Source organism: Orcinus orca, chromosome 2 (genome assembly GCF_937001465.1).
Source record: "Orcinus orca chromosome 2, mOrcOrc1.1, whole genome shotgun sequence".
NCBI classification, from domain to species: Eukaryota; Metazoa; Chordata; class Mammalia; order Artiodactyla; family Delphinidae; genus Orcinus; species Orcinus orca.
The window spans coordinates 6,324,845-6,341,629 of record NC_064560.1 but is presented as its reverse complement, the minus strand read 5'-3'; the positions used below and the strand labels follow the sequence as shown (position 1 = coordinate 6,341,629).

General features: G+C 34.0%; 1 protein-coding gene across 3 annotated transcripts in view; it reads right to left on the bottom strand.

The window, feature by feature from the left end:
• Positions 1-16,785, bottom strand: part of MINDY3 (MINDY lysine 48 deubiquitinase 3) — a 94,451-nt gene that overhangs the window by 63,812 nt on the left and 13,854 nt on the right. For all 3 annotated transcript variants that reach the window (XR_007475851.1, XM_004278602.3, XM_033403462.2), the window contains 6 exons: positions 14,992-15,052; positions 13,137-13,310; positions 9,830-9,881; positions 8,839-8,953; positions 6,183-6,256; positions 5,206-5,285 (listed from right to left, as the gene is read on the bottom strand). Coding sequence is in view for 2 of the 3 variants with exons in the window: in XM_004278602.3 (XP_004278650.1) it covers positions 5,206-5,285; positions 6,183-6,256; positions 8,839-8,953; positions 9,830-9,881; positions 13,137-13,310; positions 14,992-15,052 (556 nt within the window). In the remaining variant the exon portion in view is untranslated. The remainder of the gene's footprint in view (positions 1-5,205; positions 5,286-6,182; positions 6,257-8,838; positions 8,954-9,829; positions 9,882-13,136; positions 13,311-14,991; positions 15,053-16,785) is intronic.

Genomic DNA, 16,785 nt, shown 5'->3' with positions numbered 1-16,785 from the left:
AGAAACATGAATCAAAACAAGCTACCAGGTGTCAATAAACTGATGGACAAAATATTAAAGATGGAGAGCTCTGAGTGTTGGCCAGTATGCAGAAAAACAGGAACTCTCCTACATGCTGGAAGCATAAGTTTATACTTCTCTAGTTGGTAAAGCAAATTTTAGAAGGTAATTTGGCATTATCTATCAAAGTTTAACAGGTGTTCCTTAAAAGGTTAAATAAACACAGAATTATCATATGACCCAGGATTTTCACTCCTGGGAAGATGCTAAAGAAAAATAAAAACATATTCTCACAAACATTTGTACATAAATGTTCCTAACCACATTACTCATCACAACCAAGTGGAAACAAGCCAAATGTCCATCAACTGATGAACGAAAAAAGAAAACGTGGTATAAAGCATACAATGAAATATTGTTCAATAAAATGGAGTGAAGTGCTGGTACATGCTAAAACATGGATGAACCCTGAAAACATTATGCTAAGTGAAATAAGCTGGTACGGAAGACCAGATATTAAAGACATGATTCTGTTACCAGAAATGTCCAGAACAGGCAAACCTACAGAGACAGGAAGCAGATTAATGGCTGCTAAGGGTTTTGCGGAAGTGACTGCTAATGGGTTCAAGGGGTATTGCTGAGATGAAACAAACATTCTAAAATTGACGTGGTGATGGCTGCACAACTCTTAAGAACATAACTAAAACCAGTGACTTGTACATTTTAAATGGGAGATGTGTAAGGTATGTGAATTACATCTCAATAAATCCACTTAGTTAAAAAAAAAAAAAAAAAACCCAGAAGCCTAAATTTTGTTAACATATGTTCTGCTTTTAGGATTCTATCCTACAGGAATACTTGAATTTGAACAGAGAGATATATACAAAAATGTTCTCTGCAGAATTGTTTGTAACAGCCAAAAATGGTAGTACCATCTAAACGTTCATAAAAAATAAACTAGGGGCAAAAGACAAACTGGGGGAAAAATGTTTACTACATATATGACAGATCAAGCATTGATATCCTATATAAATAAAGGTGAGAAAACTGCCCATTTATCTTTCATTGAAACTTCTTGGCCTTTCCTGGATAAACACGTAATGTCCATTTTCTTTCCCACTGCCAGATTGATGATTATTGCTAGGAAAAAGCCTAATTATAAGCTTTACTGGTTAGATTCACTCTAAATAATTCTATGTAACCTCATCTCAGCTCTTAATTCTGATTGCACATTTAAAAACTTCTTTCATAATCCATCTTTATATTCCTTCTTACAGCAGTTGATTCAAACTCTTTCTCTCCTTTATATGCCTCTAACTTTCTATCCACTCATTCTCAGCAACTTCAAACTCTCAAGAGTTCTCCCAATTCAAATCTTGCATATTTCAAAATGCCTTTTTCTTTTCTCAACACATTCTTTCTTCCTGTTTTAGAAGAACTGTGCATCTTTCCAAGGTCACTGTTACTCTTGACTCCATTTACTATCTCTCCTATTAAAAGCAGTTCCCTTTCTAACAAACAATTTAGGTGACTTCTATCCCTTAAAACTATACCTGTGTATACCATCTCTTGGCCTTATTTTGACCAGGCAGTGAACTCCTGTTTCCATCCTTTCACCAGCAAAATTTCCTTGCTTACACTGCTAAAATATTTACTCCCTATGATATGGCTTCTATCTCAATTGCTCTTTTAATTGCTAAATTCATAGCCTCCCCCTAGCCCTCATTCGCCTTGATTGAGGGATACAGCACAGCTCATTCACTAACTCTGTGTCATGGACAAAAATCTTTGGATTAAATTCTCAATCTCAGCTTCCCTCCATAAATGAGGCAAATAACTACCTCTCAGGGCTACTGTGAAACTTAATAAAATAAACTTCTTCCACATCATCCTACATATTTATTTTCACACTGAAGACTCTGTTAAGTATAGTTTAAGAGGCTGTATATCATGATGATTAAGTATGCTGGTTGCAGGGAACCAGACTACTGTGGTTGTCTGCTGTTTACTAAACTGTATGGATGAAGCAAGATACTTAATTCGGTGCCTTACTTTCCTTTATTCTATGACCTTCATAGAGTAGTTATAAGAACGAAGTGAGAAAATGGAAAAAAAAGAGACAGTCATTAAATACTAAGAACAGAGCTTGGCGTTGTTAAGATAATATGTGTCACTGCTGCATAATGGGCGTTCTTAACAATCGTCAACAGTTGTAACTGCTCTTTAAAGAAAATGAAATACTTGAGGAAAAGGATTGTTTTCTGTCACCAAAACATACACAGTGACTTAAAGCTGACTTCCCATGATGTTTCTTTCTCGTGTTCATTTATTCATAAACTTTATTTGAAAACCTACTGGTTATTTGTACCTTACCCTCATCTGTCTAATTCATAGCTGAATTCTACAAATTCTACTTTCCTGTAGGCTCTTTCACAGAGGAAGAGTGGTCCAGGAGGAGAATGTACTACGGGGGACTGAGTGCTGGCCTTGGCTATGGTCAAAAGCTGTGTATGCCTGCCGTTGGACACTGGGCGGATTACTAAATTATCTGAGCCTCAGTTTTCTTACCTGTATATATTGAGGTTGAGAAGATACATATTCAAAACATACTGCTTAGCACAAAGTACCTAAATCCTAGTGGCTCTGTTTCTCTTCCTCTGCCATGCCTATTTCATCTCGTTACCTCCCAGCTGTCTTGACTATGTGCTATAGCTTTCGACTTGTCATCCCATCCCATTCCAATGCATTCTACAAGCTGACAGATTAGTGTTCTTATCTTGTGTCTTACGTTATTGCTCTGTTTAAATATCTTCAATGACTCTCTTCGTAACGTCTGCCAGCTAATGTTTAAACTTCTTCAAATCAAGATCCTCTGGGTTCTTACCCAGCCCTATGTTTGCGATCTTCCCTCCCACTGTCTCCTTCACAGAAGCCAATTCTCTTGTCTCCTCAAACCTGGCTGCACATTAAACTCATCTAGGGGTAATTTTAAAATGATCCAAGTCCAGACCCCACTACCTAGAAATTCTAATTTGTTTATTTATTCTCAGCTGGGGCCTGAGCACTGACTTACTCTTAGGCACCCTAAGTGATAACACAGGGTCGGGATTAAGATACACTGCTCTAATCAGACTCATCTGTCTCCCTGTTCCTAGAGACACAACCTATATTTTTCCCTCTCTCTCATTCCACGTGGCCCCATTAAAAGGGTAACTCTTACTTTATGGCTCTCCACCTATCCCAAAGGTTTTCTCCTTCCCCTGAATTGTATAACACTTTATTTCAACATGCTTCGTTTTACCTCGCATTATAGTTATTTGTGTGCATGTTCCTGTTTTCCTCTTTTGAGGGAAAGCCAAGTTCTTCCCATGGGCCAGCTGAGGCATTTTAGAAATTTAATCTTAGTCTTTACAATCTAACAACCCTTTGAGGAAGATATTACCTCCCTATTAGCCAAGAGAAGTAAAGCAGCTCGCCTAAAGATTTATAAAACTAGTAACTCTTTAATTATAATTTTTCTTTGTATATTACATATATCACAACCTCCTCCCATGTTGTCAGACAGAAAAATATCTAATAAATGCTGAATGAATGTATGGATTTTTAAGTTTGGTGACTGAAATCAGATTCAACCTTAAGTCAACATTCCTAACGATTAAGGGAAAATGCAAGAAATACACCCTGCCTATTTTCTTTTCCAAGATAATTATTTCAAAGTTATTGCTTAGTTTTGATATTTAAACTATACTTTTAAAAAAATCCACAGCAAGACAACAGCTTTGAAAGCTAATATTTCAAGAAACAGAAAAGGATGAATTAGTACACATCAAGAACCTAAACTGGAATAATTGACCAATATCCTGTAAAGGAAGTACACAGCATGAAGAAGAGCCTATGGGAGACTTGAGAGACTGACATGCCTTTAACCAGCAGGATTAAATACTTTCAGCTATCAATCAGAGTGAGGGCTCAAGAATAGGATGGGCGATGGGCTCAATTACCAAAAAAAAAAAAAAAAAATAGAGCAAGATAACCTGGCTACTTTTTCTGTCAGTGAATTTTACCAGAAATCACCTAAATTAGGTTCTCATTCTAACCTCATCACTCAGATAATTTTGCATATATTATCTAACGTAGGAAAGAAGGGTAGCTCTTAAATTTCTTAAACAGTAAAATGAAGGGCTGGATTGTGTTAAGGTGCTTTTTAATTTTGAAATTCATTAAATTTTACTGATTTTTTTCCCTTAATATTGTATTCTTTCATGTTTCTGTTAACTATGTGTCTTTCTAAAATTTGAGAGAACTTCAAATTTAAGATCAAGATTCACTCATTTAAATGGGAGCAAAAAGCAGTAACTATTATTTTCTCAATCATAATCTTTGCTTCTGTCATTTGGTGACAGTTTTATCTAACTATAGAAGAAAAAATAAACTTCCCTGTGAACCACAGGAGCCATGATGCTTTCTGTTCTGTACCACATACTTCAAGAGGAGGTACACGACAGTTATTCAGTAGGAATGAAAGCAGGCTGACTGAGTAAGAACAAACCAAAGGGAATCTCTTCGGGGCTGTGTGTCAGACCTGCCTACTGGACGGCCTGGCCAAAGGGGTTTCATGCCAACATCCCTGGCAACAACATGAAGCTACAGGCAAGAAATGATGAAGGCCAGAAATGGAGGCGATGGTGGTTTAAAATGCTCGGATAACCTTAAATGTGCCCCACATTTTAAAGGAAATTACGAACATTAAAAGTAATACAGGAAAAAACCCACTAGTCTCTTAAAGCAAATATTTCAAATCACAATACTTGTAATTCTCAATTTCAAGCAAAATGCAATAGTGTTCCAGACTCACAGATACCACTGGATAAATATGTACTAACTTTACGTATACTAAGAGGACTATTTATTACTTTTTCTAAAGAAGTCCTACAATCCTAGTTTTATACTAGAGAAAACTAAAGGCTTGAGAAGTAACTTGACTCAAGTCATACACTTGGGATTTGAACCCAAGTTTGTCTGCCTCCAAAGTCTATGCTCTTCACGTTACAGCACCTTGAAAACTGTAAGGGATTCTCCTATAACAAAGCATTTATCTTAACCTCTAAGTAACGCAGAGCCACTAAACAGATTAATTAACCATCAACTGTATTCTAGTGAAATATTAATCATAAACGAGATAAACACAATGAAGAACATACTTACTCATTCCTGAGCATTCTCTATCACCGTCCCATACGTTAGAAACTGCGTGTCCCGTTAGAAGGAGGTTAATTAAACTTTGGCTATTAATAAAAATTAAAAAGTAATTAAAATATGAATACACTAATTTTCAAAACAAATGATTCCTAAGGTAAGGCATAAAATAATGACTTTTTACATTAAATTACATTGTTTAGAAAACCAAGTTAGAGAGAAACCTTATAGTTCTCATTTTATGTACTTTGCTGAACAACCACCTTGCTAAATGTGTCACTTGCTGTATCACCGCAATCGTATCTATTGTTCTACATGTGCATATAAACTTAACAACTTTATCCAAGACATCGTATTTAAATGGATGAAAAAAAATGATACTTAGACTAACACTTTACTTAATATTTATAATCGCCTTAAAAAATACAGATGTAATTGTAAAATTTGTGTTTGATGGAAGATACGTGAATTTTAACCTCTGAGGCAGAAAGATCTCAAGAAAAGGACTTATGTTTTAGAGTGAGTTAACAATCGATCACTGTGTTATCAATTTTACTAGAAATAGCTATAAAGAGCTTGAGAGGGAGGGTATTCTCAGAGAAAAATAAATAAAAATTTTTTTTCACCCAAGCAGGAAAGCATTTACAAATAAGGGTATACTTATTTCTAAGTCGAAATGAGTAAATTTCATCTATTAGAAAATTTCATGAACAGAATATTAAGCAGAATTTGTTAAAATATCCCCAGTGTCGTCTTAAAACAAAATATTTCCTATAATAAATCCAATGCACACATAAACCTAAAGTGGAAATTAACGCTTCATACCTAAAGCAAACACTGCATAAAGCATAAGACTGCTCAAGTTCCTAGACTTTATGCTGCTAGCACTGACAGACAAAACTATCCGACCCAGTAGTGTTTCATCTTAGGTCAAGTCCCTAAAAACCGAAGTCCCTATGAGGAAATAATAGATTTTAGTTAATTACCTGCCATGTCCATACACAGGATCTATCAAAGGTTCACTTGAATCTTCAATTTCATTTTTTATGTTTTCAATGCCCTAAAGAAACCAAGAATTCATTGGCTTATTTTAAAAACTAAAAATGAAAATTATGGTAGTTTAAAAACTGATCAATTTATACCATAAATTAATAAAACACAATTACTTAATTAACTTTTCTCCCAAAGAATTACTCAGATTTGAAATGGGGGGTGCATTTGAGATGATAATGGTGAGTAGTAGTCAGTCTAAGAATCTTTTATTTTCTTCCATGGGCTCCACATAAGAACACAGGTAACAGATCCAATGTTGGTATGTGGGTTAAAGGAGTAGAGAGAGAAAAAGAATGTTTAAGCTTCAAGAGGAGGGAGGAGAAAATTATTGTATCCCAAAGTTAACACTCACTTAACTTCAGGTGAAACTGTATTCAAACCTAATATACCTGCTAAGGCATCTGATGTATTTTCTTAGATCATTAAAAAAACTTATTGGCACTAAATACATACACACATGAATGCTAATAAAGATATGAATTTAAATACACAAAAGGTGTATCTGGTACATAAGAAAATGGAAGGTTTGCTTCTGATTGTGTGTTCTTACATATTGGTAATTCAAAGGTGCACTGACAAAATAAAATGTAGACTAGGGGGGCAGGAAGCTTCCTATTTTTCCTGAAAGCCAATTTTCAGATATTTTTAACCCCCCAAAAGAGCATCCAAATCTCTGAAGTCTAGATACTGGATAAGTACAAGAAGAGCTAGGCATTTTAACTCCATCAATTCCAAAATGACAAAGATAAACTGCCATTCATTGTGCTATTCACCTAACTTCAACCTTTGGTTCTATCTGATAACAGGCCATTTCTAAGAATTAAAGAGATGATGATCAGTAATCAAAATAGTAATGATTGTGTAAATATTACAGAAGGATACAAACAAGTGTGAGATCTTGCACTGGCCTTCTTTGTAAACAACTACACAAAACAGACTATGATACAGCCATGATGAATAATATGAACAAATGACATAATCACTGGGGAGAAAGGGCTCATCATTTTAAAGACCAGCTCAAGGAGAACAACTAGACATGATGGTTTTATTGGCTGTAAAGGACAAGGGACAGAGAAGGCATCAAAATTTTTGAGCATAAAAAATTGGGAGAATACTGAACGGTCACGATGAACTCATAAGAAACCAGTCATCTTAGATACCTCCATGACTGCCATTCCCCAACTGCTAATGAACTACCAAGTACTTTAAGTTCTTTCTCTTAAATATTCTCCTAAATGTGTTAAAATTTCTAAGTTTAAAACATGCTCCTTTTCTTTTCCATGGTCACTGCTCTGGCTTAGGTTCACCTATTTCAGTAACTACTTTTCCATTTTTTCCTGACTCTAGTCTTGTACTCCACACACCAACCCCCTCCAGTGCAACTCTGATACCAATTTAAAGAATCTTTTATCAACAAAAAGATCTCGTTACCCCATTGTTCACAATTTTTGTTTTGTTCTAAGTTTGGCCACATGAAAGGAAATCTTAAGTATTTCTGCACAGTATACAAGGATCTTCATATTCTGAGTCTTTTCTACGTAAATGCCCAGTCTCATCTTCCACAATTGCCTTTCTGGTATATTATGCTACACTAATACTGAACTACTTAAGAGTTTCCCAAATGTGTGTTATATCCCCAATTATAAAGGCATAATCGTATGCCTTTATACTTGCAGTTCCCACAGCTTGGAATATCTTCCCACAGCTATTCCGTCCAGAAAACTTCTCCTCATCCATCAAATGATCCCTACAATACAAGGTCTGCCCTTGACCTCACCAAATGAACTTTGGCATCCCTTCACCTATTTCCCACCATGCTTTGTGCATGCAACAAACAAATGAACACCAAAACACACTGCCATGATGGAAGTAACTATTAACGTGTCCACTTTTTTTTGTTTGTTTACAACACTGAAGAGGAATGATTTAAAAAAACTGTATCCCATATTATAAGTTTAGTTCCTAGCACAGAGTCAATGCCCAATAAACATCTGTCAAATGAATGAAGTCTGATTTCAGATACAGCAAATCTAGCAGGATAACTGAGACTTAACAGGCTGCTAGAGATGTGAGGTTGGCATTTGGGGAAAAGGGTAGGACTGGAAGTGTACATGTTGGAATTAACCACATAAAGGTAAGCTGAGAGAATAAAAGAGGTAAACAACAGGAAAAGATGGAAATGAAGCTATAAGCAAAAATGTAATTATGAGGCATTACAGAAAGAGAACTAGTGATGTATCAGGTAAGTTAAGAAGGGAGTGGGGTTTAGAAAGAGCTTCCAGAAGGAGTTAAGGGGTCAAGTGCAAGAAACTGCCAATATCAAAGAAAATAAAATTCCAAAGAACTGACTGTTCTTCATAACTAGAACATTACTGATAATCTCCGCAGTCCAGAAGATCATGGGTGAAAGCTGGAAAGTGGTTAAGTAACAGATGAGTGAAGAAAGAGAAGTCAATTCTTCATTATCAGCATAAGAGATTTTAATTCTGAGATTTAGAAACAACATGAAGAATAAAATTTCTCTTCACCTCAGGAAAAATACTAAACTCAAACTAATAAAAAACAGAAGAAGTATCTTCTTCAACAAACCTTTGTCAGTAACACAGAATACAGAAAAAGCAATACTCCAAATTTGTTTCCCCACACTGAATACTGGTCCAAGACAGCATCTTTTAATTCTGATAAACTTCTGAATGATCTTTTTCTGGGGAGGGGGAAAAGAATTAAGTATTAACAACATGATGAGACTGACTACATTCATAAATAGGAAAAATTTTTAATTGTCTTCTACATTAAAATGCATACATACAAATAGGAGATTTTTGTAAGTGTATCAAATTTTCAAATACAAATTTAGCCATTAAAGGCAAAAGCTACTGCTGACAACTGTCACTATCTATAATAGATACCATTAAAATAGAATGCCTACGTAGTAGGGACCTCTTCATCTCTCAGGTGAACTGTCTGGCAACAACTTCTTCAATGATCATACAGTTATTTAAGGAATGAGGTGGCCGTCTTCTAGGATATGGTTAAGAACAAAGAAAACTTGACTTTTTAAAGCCTGAAAATTATTTAACAAATATCTGAACACCAAAGATAAGGTGTACATTTGTGGCTTCTTTTAACATGTTATATTTCAAATCAAATGCCACCCGTAATTCTATCAACATAGCTATCCCTTACCTTTTATTTTATAACAAAAAATTTAAATACTCTGATGAAAATATGGTGCTTTTAATGAAAATTATAGAAAGCATATTTTGGCAAACAATAAATAATAATGCAAATATTTGTCACACTAGAAATCTTTATATTCAGTCAGACAAACATTAAGCTAAAATGATTTTTTCATTATAATGATGAAAAAGCTTTTAATGTTATGAAAGGGTATATTTCCATAGTTAATTTGGGAATCAGAATATTTTAAGTACACATTTACAAATTATTTTTTTTTTGAAATCGGAAAACAAATTAATCCTCAAGCATACAAATCTAACTACCTTTCCACAGTACGAACAGACTTAAAATGGCAATGTGTCCAGAAGGTAAGTATTTTAAATGTTCCAACGTTACTTACTGAATTAATGCATGAAATCGCTCAAAGCCAAGCTCTTCGACAGCCAAGGCAGCTATACATAAAAGACACTTTTCAGCACTACACATGGCAAATAAATGACACAAGATACACACAGCAGGCTGTAAATACTTTCAAGCAATTAAAAGTTTCCCTCTTTCCTTACTCCCTTAAAGTTCTCAGTTTATTTTCAACTTTACTGTAACATAAATTTATATTTCAACATCTTAGTTACCATGATTATAACTAAAATGGATTTAATACTGAGGATGGAGAAGGGTGATTAAATAATAAACATTTCTTTTTTAATTCAGTTGTGCTGAAATCGTTACAATATGAGAAATTATTGACAATCATAGTGCTTCACACATAGTTGTAATGTGTCCTGCGCTTTAAATAATCTTTCAATTCATAGCGCCAAGTAAAATCCTCATAGCTAACCTTCCTCCTACATAATATAAAATCTTTAGGCTTGATGCTTAATTATTAAACAGATGTATATAAAAAGGCAGAGCACTTTGAAAGCACACAGGTTCAACGACAGCTATAAGTTTGTTTCCGCATTTATTTGCATAACTGTTGGGAAGTTTTCAGTAACTTATTTAGATTACGTTTATTAATACAGTACAATTATAAGTTTTTAAGAAATCAAAGGTAAAGTTTACTTAACACTTTTCTAAGTGCCAGGCCCCTTTCTAAATGCTCTACGGGCCTTAACCTCATTTAATCCTCAAACAACCCTATTACCCCATTTTACAGAGGAGGAACCTGAAGCCCAGAGAAGAATCCTCCCAAGAGCCCAAAGCAATAAACAGCAGAGCTGAGATCCGAACCCAGATAGTCTCAGCTGCCCAAAGATGAAGTCTTTAAAGATATCCTACACGGATCAAAATGCCTACTCTCATTTATCACAATGAACAATTTCATATATATTTTATACAGTAAATCTTAGTACTTTCAAATATTAATTCTCACTAGACAACTGAATTGATTCGTTATGAAATCAAAATTAAAATTTTGATTTACAATGTAAAATGTCACATTATTCTAGCCTTCCAAAGTCCAGTTTTAATTTTCAAATGTTTCAAATTACTTTTTTAAATCTTTAAAAGTCCAAAAGGATTAATTTAAATAATCTTTTGATTTGTGTGTGGGAAACAAACTGAAATTGAACCTGAATATTCACTACTGCAAACAAGTGTGCATTACCAAAAGCCAAAACTACACACCACACAAGCCAATGAAATTAACGTTTGTACAGAATGTAATACTGACAAGGAGGAAAACAGTTCATGTTTAAAATTTCAGGATAAAATAAAAATTCTACCTAATCTTTTCCAAACTGTAATTGTTCTGCAGTGCCTGATTATCTGAATCATTTTACTGGGTATATACTATGAAAGTTGACATCAAGATAGTAATTTAGAGAAAAGAGGCAAGCAAAATAAAAAGCTTAGCAGGCAGGATGGTGGAAAAATATAACACAAGAAAAAGAACATAGCTGGGAATAAAGGAAGGAACAGGTAAAACAGATTGTTATATGGAATAAAAATTTTAATATAAGTTCATTTCATTGTCAACATCTAAGGTGAATTTTCAAATTTTCAGTTACCAAAACTTTTCAAATTTATACCACATTAAAAACGAATATCAAATATAGCTTCATTTCATGTCCATTTTTAAAATGAGACAAAGTAAACTGGAAAATTACTAAACTATGTTTTTTGGAGGGGAATTCAATATAATATGCCCACCTAAATGAATCACTGAAGTGCCAAAGTTAATGAATCATGAGGCCATTTAACCTAAAGCTTTTTAACCTATCAACACAGAAATGTACAGCACATCCCAGGGAGCACACAGTATACTAGGATACTAATGAAAAATGTTACAAGAAAAGATCTCACTATTTTCTTACAAATTAATACGCAGACCAGTTTTAAGCACATATTCTTTAAAACCACTTCTAACTAGTTCAATTATTCCTATTAAAATTTTAGTATCTTAAACAACACTTTTAACCATGCTTACATGCAAGCCAGTAAAACCTGGAAAGTGTTTTAAAACCAGTGTCAATGACACATTTTTTGACTATCAACCTTGTGAATACTTGTTTTCTTCAATTGTCATTATCAACTCTAAAAATATATTAAATTCTCTTTGAAAGGCTATGTTTGAAAGGCCTGAAAAGGAAATGCCATTCAACTGTTTAAATTTTAAAAATTCTTCCTTGCAAATGCACTATTAGTAGAATCTGCCACTGTAACTGCAAAGGTGAGAGAGAGAAGGCGCTGACATCACAGAGATGGTTCAGCTCAAGGAGGCAATGTGCCTCACAATCCCACCAGGAAAGCCAGGTGTGCGTCTCAAGCAACTGAAATCTACTTTCTAGAAACTGGGTGTCTAGTTTCTCTAAAAACAAGTTCCGCAGAGATGATAGTTAATGGATTGCACCACAGGTAGATTAAGTCACTTATTCAATATAAGCACCTGGAACTACCAATTATCAAAAGCAACCTACTGGCAAGTTAATTCCTGCAAAGAAAACCAGAAAAGCAACTCTTTTTATCTAGTTTCTGTACCATCAGAAGTCTCCATTTTACTAGCTCATTTTGGCAGTTTTTAGGTCAACTATGTAAGAATTTTCAAATACTAAAGACCATAGAATTCTTGTGAATGAGAACAGCTGTTATTTAATTTATCTTAAAGAGAAATCTTCAAAGTATGAAAAACTTAAATGAATGCAAAATTAAAACTCATAATTAAAACTATCTTAAAATAATTCATCCATAGTAACCATGTCCAAGAAGTTCAGGAGGAAAAGAAACAACACGTAGTGAAGAAAAACGTCCCCTTCTTTACTTTAGGAAACAACTAAAGATATTTAAGACATTTTCCAATGTTAAAAAAAAAACAAACTCATTTTTCCCCAATACCAGAGAAAACATTAAGGTATTTGAAATGAAAGAATATAGAAACATGTTATTTAAGCTTTCTAAACGAGAGTTCCAAAGCTCAAAAGAGACTGTCATCAAGCAGAAGTCAACTAGAAATTTTACCTAAGTTTATTTTGAGAGATGCATTTCCTGTTTTTTCAAAAATGAAAGAAAAAATAAACAATGTAACATCCTCTAGTTAATTTAAAATAATCAAAAGGGAAATGAAAAATACTAACAAAGCTCATGAATTAAGCTTAGGCTAAAAAAGAGACCTTATAAAATGTTTAAAGCTTTTTTCCTTTAAAATTTTCAATAGTTTTATTTAAACAAACATACAAGAAATTACTTCAGGAAATCAAAGTGTATCTTACAAGAATGGTCCATTTGGCAACTAGACTGTGCAGGACTCCCAGGAAGACCAGCAGTCTCCTCAGCCGTCTTTCCTCTTAACCATGAAGCCAAGCAGTACGGGCCAGAGTCGCTACAACAAGCAGTTTCTAAAATAGCACATAAGGTGTGACAAAGGAGTTCCTTCCGCTCTCCCTCTAAAAATAACCAAAGGGTAAGTTATAACGGTTGTCTGTAGGGAAAAAAATCCTGTCATAAATAACAATATTAAGAATGCATTAATTTAATGGTGAAAATCAAGCATTTTTAGTGGAGGAAAAATCCATAAACCACCGATCTTAAACTACAGTTCAGAAAAATGTGCTTGAGGGTTAAAATGTCACCTCTGTTAAATATTTCCATTAATGAGAAAAAGAATCCTGGAAAATGCAGAATTAAACATAAGAAGAAAGAATATGCTACGTGGAATAACCTGATACTGATCGCCCCTTTCTTAGGCTGCAAATGGAGCCTTTCAGCCATGAGGATTCCTTTATTGTAGAACCAGGCCAGCGTATGGGCCTGCTGAGACCTCTGTTTTTCCCCATTTCTGAATTAGTCTAACGTCTTTAATCTCCCAGTTCCACAGGGGTAAGGATAATAAGATAACACACCGTCAGCACACACAATACCACCATCCGTTACATTAGCAGAGGCCACAGCGGTTATGCTGCATAATACAGAAACCACCGATACTGTATTGCAGTGATTTGAGCATTAGACATTTACAGAAAATAGCACAAATGCACAATTTCTTCCTGAACCTTAGCCACCCTCCCCCTTTCAAGCAGTATTAATCTCCAGAAGTAGTACCATTTTCTGAAACTTTCAAACAAAGGGGATAAGATGTATACACATCCTATGTAAAATTTTATGCCGGAACAAGCTTTCTCTCTCTCCTAATTAAAAGTTCTTTAAAAACAGGAACTGTGCCATTCACCCTCTAGCCACCAGAGCATTTACGACATTTATGACAATGCTACATAAATTTTTTTATCCATATGAATATATTTCTGTGCAAGGAATATTATAAATTTTATTAATAAAATCTTCATGTAAATAATAGTATTTTTTGAATAGTTTCTTCTCTCCTCAAATTTATTTTGCATTTTGGCTATTAATTAATTAAAAATACATGACAGTGACACTTTTAACTCAAGTTCACAACCACTAGTAGAGTCTACCTGCATGGTTTGGAATGGAAGCTGTTTTGCCCTTATATACAAAACCGCAATTATAATATATCCCACCTTCTTTCAGCGGTTACTGTGAGTTCACATAAAACTGTGCAAGTGAAGGAAATATCTTTGTAAACTGTCAAGCAGGATGCAAATGTCTGTTCTTATCAGGTAGCACATACAGTTCTCTGACTTAATCATATTGCAGAAGCCATGAAAGCTTCATTTGCAATTTAATTCAGAATTACTTGAGGTATTATCTGAATTGTGTAAGGCGTTATACTAAAAGATGCAGGAATACAAAGATAATTCTGACTTTTTGCTCAAAGCTAAATAAGACAAAACAAACATAAATGACTATCCTTATAGTATGCTATCATTTAATAGTTCAGGGAAATGCCCCAAAGGATTTTTCCCTTAGGGTAATATCCTGTCTTATACCTCTTAGGAAAGACAAATTTGGAAATATACATTTTAAAATTTGGAGTCATCCATGAAACTTTCTGAGACATTTAAAAAGTAAATCTCAGGAAAAAGTAACCCACTCATAGTTTACTTTTTAAGACAGATAATTTCAACTAAATTACTGCCAATGAATACTGCATGGATCATCTATAAAATAGAAGATGGAGTAAAAGTTGATAAAAGACAGCTATCATACCTTGGCAATCCCTCCAAGAAGACTTCTCAGAAGAAAACAGGAGCTTCTTCAAAAGAAATGCCTTTATAAATTAAAGCAATAATTATTAGAATGTATTATAAACATACCTTACATCATTCTTTTATTTTAAAATGGAAAATAAAACTAATTTGCACCTCCTTTCTGATCTTTTGAATAGTGCTATAAAAATTTCAAATGGCTTCCCTTCACGTTCAACAGTAACTGAGCATAATTACTTACTCTGAATATACTACTATAAGCTTGATTCTACATCCATACAATTCTTCCTCCTTTATAATACATATTTTCTGTCAAAGAGAAAAACTGACTCAAAATAATAACCACATAACTGGAAAATTAAAGAAATTTACTGCTCCATTCACAAAGTGAAGGCCCTTTAGACCAGGAAAAAATCTGTATTTCTCTTTGATTCCTTAGAGGAAAAGAAATCTAAATACAAAAGTGGTTCTGCTCTCCTAGCTCTGATTTATGACACAAGATGACCAAGGTGTGGGTCATCACTTTGTTACAAGGAGTCCTAACTTCCTGGTTTAACTCATAAAGCTTTAAGATTCCAAAGAAAAAACAAACTCATTTCTAACCTTTCCTTAAGTGAGCCAACTATGTTCCATTGGTGATTTGATAGATAACAGTTCAGTGTGTAACAGTGTTTCCTTCTCAAAGTGTAGCTCAAGGACTATTTGCATCCTAGTCACCTGACTTGTTTATTTAAAAGGCAGATTCTGACACTCCACCTATTTTATCTCTAGGGGGCAGATTCAAGAAAAAAGCGGTTACTATGGTGATTCTTACTCACAGGTGTTTGAAAACAGTAGTATTCAGATAAGAGGACTGCTTATAGTCAGACAGACCTAGATTTGAATCCTGGTTTCATTACTTTACTAATTAAAAATAATAATAGCACAAACTTTAAAAGGTTGTAGTGAGGATTATATGAGATAAACTATTAATACACTTAGCACAGTACCTGGTACCTAATAAGCAATCAATTCAAAGTATTTTAAAAAAAAATAAGTAACGTTCTGTAATATTCACGTTGAAATAAAATCTACAAATACTACAACCAAGTGCTTCTGATTCCCCCCACCCACCCAATAACAAAAGCCATAAAACTAATATAACTACACTTGAAAACTTTGGAATGGTGAATGGGACAACCATTATTTCAACACTAATAGAACCACCATTAGCATTTTGATATACTTCCTTCCAGTCTTCCTTTCATACCTGTTTTAAATTTTATTTTAAGTGAGAAGCATAATGGGTACGTGATTGTTTTCCACTTTTCTGTTTTCCCACACAATTCATAACTTTAACTCTTAATCTCTACATGTCTATTCAAGCTATTAAAATTTATTTAAACATTAGTCCATGTTTAAACTACATTACTGTGCATTACATTGTTTGCCATTTTTTATACTATAAAATATATAATATATATATAAATATATGTTTTATATATATATAAATATATATAAAATATATCTGGACTTGCTCTAAAAAAGCTTCTTCTTGAATACAACCTTTTCCATATTAAGGATTATTTCTTTAGGAAAGATCCACAGAAGTACAATTATTCTCATCAAAGAATCTGCATTATCATGGTTCCAATTATAACGTAAAATTCCTTCTCTAGGTCAAAGTACCAATTTGTACTACATAGAGGTATCTGAGTATGCCAGCATCACCCTACCCTTATATGCACTGCCAATTATTTCATATCTAAAGATTAGAAAGAGTAAGCATAGAATCTAGTTAAAGTTTTATTTGTAC